Genomic DNA, 12,321 nt, shown 5'->3' on the forward strand with positions numbered 1-12,321 from the left:
GAGAGGCAGGGAGCTACCTGGGTGGTCTGCATTATATGTAGTCCAGTTTGAAGGCATGGAAGCTAAAACATATGGGCAGCTACGCAGTAACCACCTAATCAAAGAGCACATGCAGCTGTAAGGAGTACTGTGTGCATGTACACTAAAAAAAGAGTTAACAATATGGCAAAATACACAAGGAAGAGATAGACATTGTCAAATTAGTAAAAGTATGCCAGATGGGCAAGACTGGAAGTTGGTGATATGAGCATAAACAATTCACCTTTTTAAAAGTAGGTATACTGCATTCTACTGTACAAACAGACCTTATAAATGAGGAAAGAATTTGAAGAGTAATCAGAGTTGGAAATCTAAGTTGAAACTGCACAATTTTATAGGCCCGGATTTCACCTACTCTTGCTAGGCTGAAGGATGCAAACATTTGTAGCAGGGTTTCATGCTCTGTAGGGATGAGAATGTCCCCTACATGGTTTATGGGTGTGTGCTACTCCCCTGAATAACCCGACTGAATGTGAAACTGGTATCCTGATCTTTTCTGTGAGCCATCTAACAAACTAATCTAGCCAGAGACGTTTTAATGCATGGGCAAAGTGGGCTCTGGCCCAGGGCCCCAGCCTTTCAGGGAGCTCCCTGACAGAGTCAGCTCCGTTCTCCAGAATTTTGCTCTAATGACCTTGACTATTTCTTAAACAGATTGTTTCAAATACTGTTTTCCTTTAATTTATATTTATGTACCTAATGTGTGAGAGTCTAGTACAGCCATTTTGCAGAGAAATGTTGTGTTTATGTTTCATGCAATTTATATAAAAAAGTTTCTTTTAAATAAAAAAAGGCCTAACATATAAGAAATGGGAGGGCGTCACAGAGATTATTTACAGTTATATTGGTGAGCTGCTGCTGTTTTACAATATTGAAAACACACATAACTATCCCTGAATATTAGATGTAAACACATTTAGTGCCCTATTTATGAGAAGTGATACATCGCTGTGTGAAAACAGGGATGCGTCACTTCTTACTGCGCCCTCCTTGCGACATGATGGATGCATCATATTTACTGTGTGACTCATCATGTCGCAAGGAGTTACAGATACGTAAGTATTTCTGACGTCTCTAGGCGCAAAAGTGATGCATTGCTGAGGCGTGTATGAAAATAGACACAACTCCAGCAATGTGTCCTTTCACATGGGGCAAGCCCCATGTGAAAGGGCCAGCATCAGTCTTACACCTGCTGTGGGGTAGGTGTAAGATAATGATGCAATGGGGTCCTAGAAGTGGTGCTCTGATTTCTCATAGATTTCAATGCGCCACTTCTATGAGGCTTTTTGTGGGGGATTACCCACCCTGCATAAATTATACCTTGCACAGGTATAACGTGGTGCAGGGGTTTACAACGTGATGCATCTGCCTAGATGCGTCACTTTGTAAAAAAGGCACAACATGGCACATTTTTTACGCTGCCGGTGCGTCACAAAAAGTGACATACCGGCGGCATAAAAGTGAAGCAAGGCCTCATAAATAAGGCCCTTAGAATTTGGCTGAGTGTTTCTTTGCACTGTAAGGAACTTAATGAAGTTAAATGAAATAGTGTATTTATTAAAGCACACAGCCACTCCGACTAGAGTGTCCTTGCGCGTTACAGCAGAAGAAAAACGTGCGTAAAAGACTCATCAGTTATTAAAAAGCCAGGTTTTTAAGTTCTTCCTGAAAGAGTGTAGGTCTGTGGTTATTCTCAGAGACTCAGAGAGTCTATTCCACAATTTTGCGCCTAGAAAGCAGAGGGATCTGCCGCCAGTGCGGGCACTGCATATTTTAGGCACAATGGCCAGGTTGGTATTGGAAGATCTTAGGGGTCTAGATGTTGTGTAGCGATTAATGCGCTTATTTAGGTAGCCGGCTCCTAAGCCGTGGAAAGCTTTAAAGAAGATGGTCATCGCTTTGAAGTTGATCTGTTCTTTTATGCAGAACTAGTGTAGAGACTTAAGAATAGGGGTCATACTAGATCTGGTAAGGGATTTGGGAAGACCGAGGTACAAGCTGTTGACAAAGTCAAGCTTTGATGTCACCAGAGCCTGCACAACAATCTTTCTACTCTCAAGATGTAACAGTGGCAGGAACTTTTTTAACATCCGGAGTATGCCAAAGCAAGCGTCAATTAGATTTTGGATTTGAAAGTGCATGTAGAATATCTTGCCTAAGAGAATTCCTAAGTTTTTTACTTTCTCCTTTTCCGTGGGCGGGGGCGGCAGACCTTTTGGCCACCAAGAGCTCCGGTCAGGCGTTTTGGGATTACCAAACAAAGCAACTTCAGTTTTGTCAGGATTGCACTTCCGCTGATTGACCTTAAGCCAGGTAAAATCCTTTGTGAGGCAAGACCTAATCATTGCCCCGTCAAAGTCGGTTCCTTTTTCACATGTAAAAATCAGCTAAGTGTCATCAACATAGGAAACAATTTGGACGCCCTCTTCCTCTACCAGAAATGCAATGGGGGATAGATATTTATCAAAAAGGATAGGACTGCGAATGGAGCCCTGAGGGACACCTACATTCATGGCTGGAACCGGGGATGAGAAAGGGGGGAGCCAAATGTCCTGAGATCTATTTGCCAAGAAGGATGACATCCAAGTTAGGTCGGCCCCCCTAGGCCGAAGTTAGCAAGTCTCTCCAGGAGCCTCTCATGTGGGACCGTATCAAAGGCCGCCGACAGATTGAGCAGTATCGGAACAGCCTAGCCTCCCTGGTTCAGCTTACCTTTGAGGAATTCAGTCACTTCCAGCAGAGCGGACTCCATACTGTAGTTAGCCCTTAAACTGGATTGGGACTCATGAAGGAGTTTCCCATCTTCAATGTGTTTTTGGAGGGCCTTGTTTACATGCTTCTCTAATACTTTGGAGAGTGCATGAAAAAGGGAGATTGGCCTGTTGTTGGCAGGGTCCGTCGATTTGGCGTTAGCATTTTTTATCAGAGGACGAATCTTAGCATTCTTCCATAATTTCGGCATGTTGCCTGAGGAGAGGGAAGCAATAAAGAGCTGCTTTACCGTGGGGTTTATGGTGGGAGCTAAAAGGTTCAGGAAATTCGCTGGACATGGGCTGGTAGGAGAGCCAGAGTTAATGCTTTGGAGAAGTGTCAGTGACACATCAAGCTGAAACTCAGGGAAAGCTAGTAAAGATGGAGGATCCAAGAGGTGAAATTTGCTATTAGAACTAAGGTAGAAGGTCAGTTCTTCCTCTGAGATGTTAGTGAAGGCTTGTTGGATCACGGAGATCCTTTTGTGGAAGAATTGAGCTATTTGCTTAGAAAATTCTTCCGTGCATGGCCATTCCTATGTGCCGGCTTTCGGAGGGGTGGGGGGTGGGGGGAGGGAAAGGATTTAACTATGCTAAAGATTTCCTTACTCTTATTTTGGGCATTTTCTACCTTGGTTTGAAAAATGTTTTTCTTGGCTGCCTTCACGAGAATGTAATGAGTTTGTAAGGTGTCTTTATACACCTACCTGTTTTCAGGTAGATAGGATTTACGCCATTTCTGTTACATTTTTCTACAGTTTCTTTTGCTAGATCTGTGGGAACTGTTAAACCATGGAAGTGGTGGGGCCGACCTCTTTGAGAAGCGGGAAACAACCGGTACCGCTGCACCAATGTTGGTTCAGGCACATGCATCTATTGGGAGGGCGTCCGAGTTGTGGCAGCCAGACAGCTCCGGTGAGGAACAACCGAGGGCATCTGTTAACATTGGGATCGATATTTTATGGAACGTCCTGTAATTAGGGACCCTCTGACCTGTGTTAGTCCGAGTCCGAGGGGCTGTGGCAGAGTTGGGAATGACAAATTTTAATCGGAGGTGGTCAGACCAGGTAATGGGAAGAGATAGGCTTACTGACATGTCAAAGTTGTGAAAGATTTGGTCTAGGGTCTGGCCCTTCTCATGGCCGAAGAAATAGATGGAAACATGTTGCTGGCCTGTAGCGTCTCCTTGAAACCAAGGAGAGGGGCTCTTCAACTCCAAAGGGATGGAACACCCAATAACTTTAAAGTTCAAAAATCAATATACCATTTGGAGAAACTTTAGGTAATCACAATTCATGCAGCAACATTCATACTGCACACAGGATATTACTCACACTCTGGATGTTTAAGGCACTTATATGTAAATGTAATAAGATTTATAATGCAAAACAAAGATACAAAAAATACACAATATACATTTTAAAATCTTAAAATCATTAAAAACACAGTAGATCCTAATGGAATTCATTCACATTAAAAAAGGAGAATGTATCTAGACATCTGTATTAGTCATACAATTTGGTAATTTGGATCAATAGACAGCACTATGCATGGACATCAATTCCCTGTCTAATTCTAACTGCTGACTTTGTACAAAATTTAGCACCAAGACACAGGGCAACAAGGAAATTGTTTGCAGATCTTTTCCATTGTCCATATGTATATTGAAATCTCCCAGAATAAGGCAGTTGTATTTTAAGGCTGGGGAGTTGGTGGCTGTATTAAGCTTAATAATAACATTTCCAATTGCACCGGGAGGTCTGTAAATCAGAAAACCAGCTATGCTTTGGTGGGGGGATAAGGTACAGCGGAAGCCTAAGGACTCTGTTTTCCATCGGGATGGGAGAGCAGTCTAGTTTTTGATTGTAAATTACGGTGACACTGCACCCCTTACCACTGAGTCGGTCCCTCCTAAGGATTTTATAACCCGTAGGGATGGCCGAGGTGATAGTAGGGTTGGAGGCTTCAGACAGCCAGGTCTCAGTGAGAAATAAAAGATCAGGCTGTTTGTCTAAAAGTAGGTCATAAATGTGTGGTTCATGCATTTGCATAGAGCGACAATTTAAAAGGGTGGCTCTTAAGTCATCTGTTTTCTTATTGTTGAGTGGAATGATCTTGGGTGTGTGTTTCCTGGGCAAGAGGAGAGACCAGTTGCACTTATTGCATCTAACGTCTACCTCCAAGCTCGGAACAGCCGCTGTTCATTGACATAATGGTAGCCGCCTAAGGCTAAGCAGTTTTTCCCTATTGTAATATAGTGGAAAAAACTCACCGGAGGGGAACTGGGCAGCATGGCTGTCCGTTTGCATCGGGAATATATAGGCTAATGCCTATGATGCAAACTGGATCACTAACGCAGCTGAGGAAGCGGGAACTGCGTGGGCAGAATTGAGGAGTGTGATAATAGCCTAAGCCCTCCGCACAATCAGCGTATCAGCCACGGCCGAACAGGACTGGAGGAAAAGCGAGATGCGAATCGGAGCAGCTGCGGTGGTGTAGGCAAGCAGAATCAAGTAAAAAAGTAAAAAGTGTGCATAGGTAAGAGAAATTGTTAAAAAGCACAGAGTAATTTAGTCACACATATACAATTTAAAAAGTGTTAAAAACCTAGTAGCGGGGCATGAAAACACTAAATCCTACTGTTGTCAGCTGCACACATCTGTTTGCATCATAGTGGAAAAAACTCACCGGAGGGGAACTGGGCAGCATGGCTGTCCGTTTGCATCGGGAATATATAGGCTAATGCCTATGATGTAAACTGGATCGCTAACGCAGCTGAGGAAGCAGAAACAGGGGCTCAAATTAGATCATAAATTCAAAGCTGTTCTGAACAGGGGCCCCCAAAATATGTTTGGCTCAGGGCCCCCCAAATCCTTAATATGTTCCTGCCCTGAATCTAGCATGCATATCTAGGTCCAAAGCAGTAGGGAGGAGACAAAAATATGCACAGACATTAACGAAAATTATTATTTAATGGTCACTGCGTTGCTCCTCTCTCAACCCTCGACTCCGGGGCCAGCTTTTTCACACTGTGCAGACTTCCAGATGCCAGTCCAAGCATAGTATTGCAGCATTCAGAGAAGTGCTGGGATTGGTGTGAGCGGCCTTATTTACCGCTCAGACAGTGCCTAGGAGCCTGTGGCTTTTCTCCACCAAGTTGTACAACACAGCCAGGTGTAGAAACGCTAAGTGCGCATTATGGTTTGATGGTATAGCAGAGTGTGAGAACAGACACCATTGCACGAGCAGATGAAGAGTTTCAAATATGTGATTTAGGATTAGTGTCTACGAGTTGGGTCCACTAAGTATTCAGAGTTTACTCAGTGGCATCAAGTATTGAAGCCAATGTTAAGCCACGAAGGGAGTGCTGTTGCATCCACCCGGGAGCGAGGCAGGACCATCGTATTGGAAGTGCAGTTAAGCTGCCAAAGGAGTTGTACATGAAGTAGGGGTGGGCAAGCTAACAGATTCTTAGTCAGTCCAAGGGTCTAGCTCAGCCTTCAAAGCTAAAGTACGAGGCAAACTTTGACAAGATTTGGTGTGCAAATCATGCAATGAATGTCATGTAAAAATATGTTAGAAACTATTAAAACAAAAGATTTTGTCTTCAACGTTTGTGAGTTGTTCAAGTTCATACATTAGCATATATCAGTGGATTGAGTGACATTTATTGAAAATATTTGTTTCTAAGTGTAAACCGAAAAACCGTAACAAAATCTTTGTGTTTTTGGGGTGTTGCCAGGCAGCAAAGAAGAACATCAGTTTCACGTGCCCTTTGTGTACAGCCAGTATCGGTATATAAGAAGTAACATTATTGTCTATTAAGCAATGTACTCTGTATTCAAGAAGTACATATATCACGTTAAATCCATGCAACACTATGTATAAAAAAATATTTTTAGAAAAAAGTACACTTTTCAGCGAAAGGTATGGCATGACACACTATTTGTATGTATATATCACCGACTTAACAGAAACATACCGAGTCTATGTCTGGCTCAACACCTCATGACGGCAGGTAAATAGATCAGCACAAGAAAGCAACTTCCGATATCCCAGAGAGAGTGCTCTACGGGGCTTCACGAGACACCGATGCGTCGAATGCCTGGCAAAATGAAGCATTACATGTTTTACTTTTTAGTTGAAACAGAAAAGCAGACTTTCTATATTGGTTCAGCTCGCCTATGTTTAACAGTTTCTGTATTTCAAAAACCGTACAGAATGGGGCAGAGGATGTAGTGTTTAACCCGCCTCTACTTTTGGGCCTGTCCCCATGGGACACAGGCGAAGCCACAGCCAAACATTTGGTTGAACCAGGGTACTACATGCCTTGGCATGTCCACCTCTTATATGGAGGTCAACAAGAACCAAGATGGAACCCACCCATTAGAGGCAGAGGGGCTGGCCAATGGGGAAACTTCACTAAAGGCATCAAAAATTTCAACAATTATGATGTTACTAAGCAAAGAAAATGTACAAAATACCAAACCCTTTCCACGCAATGACATTGTGATGACACAGATGTGGACAAATCTGTAGAAGTAGGCTTTTCAGAAAACAGTTCCCCAAACCATGAATTCAACACGTATGGTGTAAATCTTTACAGAGGAGCAAATCATATTCCTTATGTAAATGACCCCTTGATACAGTGAAATGCATGCAAACAACCGTTGGAAAGCTAGCAAAAAGTCATACTGAGATAAGAAACAGATATTTAGCCACTATTTGCTGGTTGCTTTGCATTTGATAAATATGTATCTGAAAGTGTCACATCAAAAATTAGTGTGCCCAGTTGAAACCTAGAGACAAAAAAGCGAGACACTCAAAGCTCTGCTATTTATGTCCTTACTTACTCAAAGCTGTGTCCGAAACACTGAGAGTGCCTCAAAACTGTTCTAATGAAATACCTTGACTAAGCTCGCAGGCCCATTCAGGGTATTGCGATCTTATAACTGATGCACTCACTTAAAATTCTCTTAGACATGCTTCTGGTTTTAGTAATGCTTAGACTCATTCAAACCTCTACACTTGATAAAATCTAAATAGTTACCTCATCATGAATTCTACTAAAACTTCCATCCAAAAACTTAAATTATTCCAATTAGAAAAATTATGTTCCCAGTTGGACCCTGGACATCCACGTTGAGAATGTTTGCATAACAGTACAATCATTTTTGGAGTCATCGCACAGAACCTTTTTAACTTTTTTTTTTTTTTTTTACAAAGTATCAAAATACTGTCATGAGTTGAAACATTCTTTCCGACTCCTGAAAACTTCTTTTGCCACCCATTACTAATCGCAAATAGGAGGGGAAGTGAAAGGGAAGTACAATTCCTATTTGCGAGCAACAGTGGAACATATCAATGCTACATGACCACAATTGTGGTCACAAACTACTGATCTCTACCCGATGCCTCAAAGGGGGTGATTTCCAACTTGCAAAGGGAGACAGCTTCCCATGTGGGAATCCAGAAAAGAAACCTCTAGTGGGGTGGGAAAGCAGTGGTTCAGCAGGCCAATGCTTGTTCCCTCGATGTATTTCCAAATATGCTACATTATCTTTTTTGAAGTAGCACCTGTCCTTTTACTTAAAAAAAAAATGTTTTCCTTTTGGAAAAGTCTAATTTCCTGTGTGCTCCCTTTCCCTGCATATCTAAGGTGGTGTCTGGGATGCTGTGAGTGGAATGCTGCGAGTGGAATGCTGAGAGGGAATGGTGTAATGGAATGTTGATGTGTAGTGTAAAGTGGGAGCTAGGAGATAGCGACGAGCGGAGGAAGGATGAGCCCTTACAGAAACTACCCACTGTTGCAGAAATCCAAAGGCATAACATGAAATAAAGAATTTATTGCCAGATGTATGTACATTGGATTTGCTAAAAGGGGTTGAAATGTGTGCACTCATTTTTAGTGAATCCAATGAAATTTGGAAAACAACCTTTGTACCAATAGGTTGCTTCACAAAATTCAGAGTTACAGTGAGTCCTAGTTCGATGTAGCTTAAGAATATTAATGAGATAGGTGGCAAATTGCGACCCTCTATGATTCTCTGCCATCATTGGGATGGTGACCTACAGGGGTCAGCAGACCACCATGTCTGTAATTGCTTTTAAATAAAGAAAAGGTGTTTTTTTTAAACTGCACATTATCCTTGACACTTTCGGTGTATGTAATTCCCTCAGGTTCTTGTCTTTTAATTGTTCTTCAAATCACAGTTTCGTGTACCACAGAGCTTTTCAAATATCAGAGTTTCTCAGGCCACAGAGGGTTTTTATATTGTTGTTTCCTTTGAAATTGAGCCCCTCTTCTGGAAGAGTTTGTTCCTAACCAATCAAACAAAACTCTTTTTCCAAATACCATTTGTCTTTGCCAAGACAGTATGTGCTGCACAAAGTGCACATTCTCTTTGCAGCAGACCTGCTTTCACCAACATTTTTGTCTTTTCCCTTTGTCTTTTGCAAAAGTTTCCGGGGTGACTGGACAAGGGAACATGGAAGTGACCAAGAACAGAATGACGCTAAATCAGGGTTGTCCTCAGGTAAGTGGCAACTCTCTCTGAAAGCTGCTGTGTCTTTCCAAGCAACAGTGCTGTCATTAATACCCGAGACCAAGTGATTGATGGGTGCAGTCTTGGGCAAGACTTTTATAGCTCTGAGTTCAAGGTGGCAACAGGGCCCACGCATTTCAAGATTTCTTCTTTTGGCACTCTAAGAGGTTTCAAGGCCTTACGTTTGTTCACCCTCAAGTTATAATTTCTTTTACTGGTTGGGCACTCATCACCCCAAGAAAGCCCCATCTAACGCCACATGCGTGACTCTGCTGGTCCTGCAAATGAGGTGTGGAGGTCATGACGCATAAGGGGCAGCACTGGTAAACACACAGTATGATTTCTCAATTATGTTAACTGTGGCACCGGATATTCCATGATTGTTAGTAGGTCCCGTATGCAGTTTGCAGATTTTAAGCATGGACGCCAATTCACCAAAATGTCACAGGTAGCAGAAGTGACTTCACATGCCCCTTGACCTTTACTTTCACTCACACATACATATGCTTCTACATACACACACTCACACATACACACACACACTCACACATACACACACACTGTGCCTACACATGCACATACATTCACGCATACAAACACTCTCTTACATAAACCCACTCACAACTGCAAGCAAACACACAACATACATACATTTAAAACCATGTTTTTTACTTACCTCAACTGCCAGGGAAACTCATATCCCAGCTATTTGTACTCCATTTTTTTAAATTAAACTAATATCGAATAATGTAATATTATTCACTATTAGTATCATAAAAAATGGACAGAAAACTAGGTGAGTAAAGCCCCCACCGACATCCATAAGGACGAGCTGCTTCTGTTCCTGCCATTGATTTTGCCACTGCTGACGCTAGGGTTCGCAAAGGCAGTGGCAGGTGTCACAGGGGGGAGGCCAGGGGTCATAGCAGTGATCTTTGAATGATGTCCATGATTTTAGGTTGTCCCGCCCGGAGTGACCAGAGGAGGTTGTAGGTTTCTTCTCAGGCATATGTATAGTTGGGCAAATCCTTAATATGTTCCTGCCCTGAATCTAGCATGCATATCTAGGTCCAAAGCAGTAGGGAGGAGACAAAAATATGCACAGACATTAACGAAAATTATTATTTAATGGTCACTGCGTTGCTCCTCTCTCAACCCTCGACTCCGGGGCCAGCTTTTTCACACTGTGCAGACTTCCAGATGCCAGTCCAAGCATAGTATTGCAGCATTCAGAGAAGTGCTGGGATTGGTGTGAGCGGCCTTATTTACCGCTCAGACAGTGCCTAGGAGCCTGTGGCTTTTCTCCACCAAGTTGTACAACACAGCCAGGTGTAGAAACGCTAAGTGCGCATTATGGTTTGATGGTATAGCAGAGTGTGAGAACAGACACCATTGCACGAGCAGATGAAGAGTTTCAAATATGTGATTTAGGATTAGTGTCTACGAGTTGGGTCCACTAAGTATTCAGAGTTTACTCAGTGGCATCAAGTATTGAAGCCAATGTTAAGCCACGAAGGGAGTGCTGTTGCATCCACCCGGGAGCGAGGCAGGACCATCGTATTGGAAGTGCAGTTAAGCTGCCAAAGGAGTTGTACATGAAGTAGGGGTGGGCAAGCTAACAGATTCTTAGTCAGTCCAAGGGTCTAGCTCAGCCTTCAAAGCTAAAGTACGAGGCAAACTTTGACAAGATTTGGTGTGCAAATCATGCAATGAATGTCATGTAAAAATATGTTAGAAACTATTAAAACAAAAGATTTTGTCTTCAACGTTTGTGAGTTGTTCAAGTTCATACATTAGCATATATCAGTGGATTGAGTGACATTTATTGAAAATATTTGTTTCTAAGTGTAAACCGAAAAACCGTAACAAAATCTTTGTGTTTTTGGGGTGTTGCCAGGCAGCAAAGAAGAACATCAGTTTCACGTGCCCTTTGTGTACAGCCAGTATCGGTATATAAGAAGTAACATTATTGTCTATTAAGCAATGTACTCTGTATTCAAGAAGTACATATATCACGTTAAATCCATGCAACACTATGTATAAAAAAATATTTTTAGAAAAAAGTACACTTTTCAGCGAAAGGTATGGCATGACACACTATTTGTATGTATATATCACCGACTTAACAGAAACATACCGAGTCTATGTCTGGCTCAACACCTCATGACGGCAGGTAAATAGATCAGCACAAGAAAGCAACTTCCGATATCCCAGAGAGAGTGCTCTACGGGGCTTCACGAGACACCGATGCGTCGAATGCCTGGCAAAATGAAGCATTACATGTTTTACTTTTTAGTTGAAACAGAAAAGCAGACTTTCTATATTGGTTCAGCTCGCCTATGTTTAACAGTTTCTGTATTTCAAAAACCGTACAGAATGGGGCAGAGGATGTAGTGTTTAACCCGCCTCTACTTTTGGGCCTGTCCCCATGGGACACAGGCGAAGCCACAGCCAAACATTTGGTTGAACCAGGGTACTACATGCCTTGGCATGTCCACCTCTTATATGGAGGTCAACAAGAACCAAGATGGAACCCACCCATTAGAGGCAGAGGGGCTGGCCAATGGGGAAACTTCACTAAAGGCATCAAAAATTTCAACAATTATGATGTTACTAAGCAAAGAAAATGTACAAAATACCAAACCCTTTCCACGCAATGACATTGTGATGACACAGATGTGGACAAATCTGTAGAAGTAGGCTTTTCAGAAAACAGTTCCCCAAACCATGAATTCAACACGTATGGTGTAAATCTTTACAGAGGAGCAAATCATATTCCTTATGTAAATGACCCCTTGATACAGTGAAATGCATGCAAACAACCGTTGGAAAGCTAGCAAAAAGTCATACTGAGATAAGAAACAGATATTTAGCCACTATTTGCTGGTTGCTTTGCATTTGATAAATATGTATCTGAAAGTGTCACATCAAAAATTAGTGTGCCCAGTTGAAACCTAGAGACAAAAAAGCGAGACACTCAAAGCTCT

At 42.3% G+C, this 12,321-nt stretch overlaps 1 protein-coding gene across 2 annotated transcripts in view; it reads left to right on the plus strand.

Moving 5' to 3' along the window:
- LOC147710658 (uncharacterized) overlaps positions 1-12,321 on the plus strand; it is a 509,433-nt gene that overhangs the window by 422,764 nt on the left and 74,348 nt on the right. For both annotated transcript variants that reach the window (XM_086921346.1, XM_086921345.1), the window contains one exon: positions 9,252-9,325. In XM_086921346.1, the coding sequence (XP_086777472.1) occupies positions 9,252-9,325 (74 nt within the window). The remainder of the gene's footprint in view (positions 1-9,251; positions 9,326-12,321) is intronic.

Source organism: Lissotriton vulgaris, chromosome 5 (genome assembly GCF_964263255.1).
Source record: "Lissotriton vulgaris chromosome 5, aLisVul1.2, whole genome shotgun sequence".
Lineage (NCBI taxonomy): Eukaryota > Metazoa > Chordata > Amphibia > Caudata > Salamandridae > Lissotriton > Lissotriton vulgaris.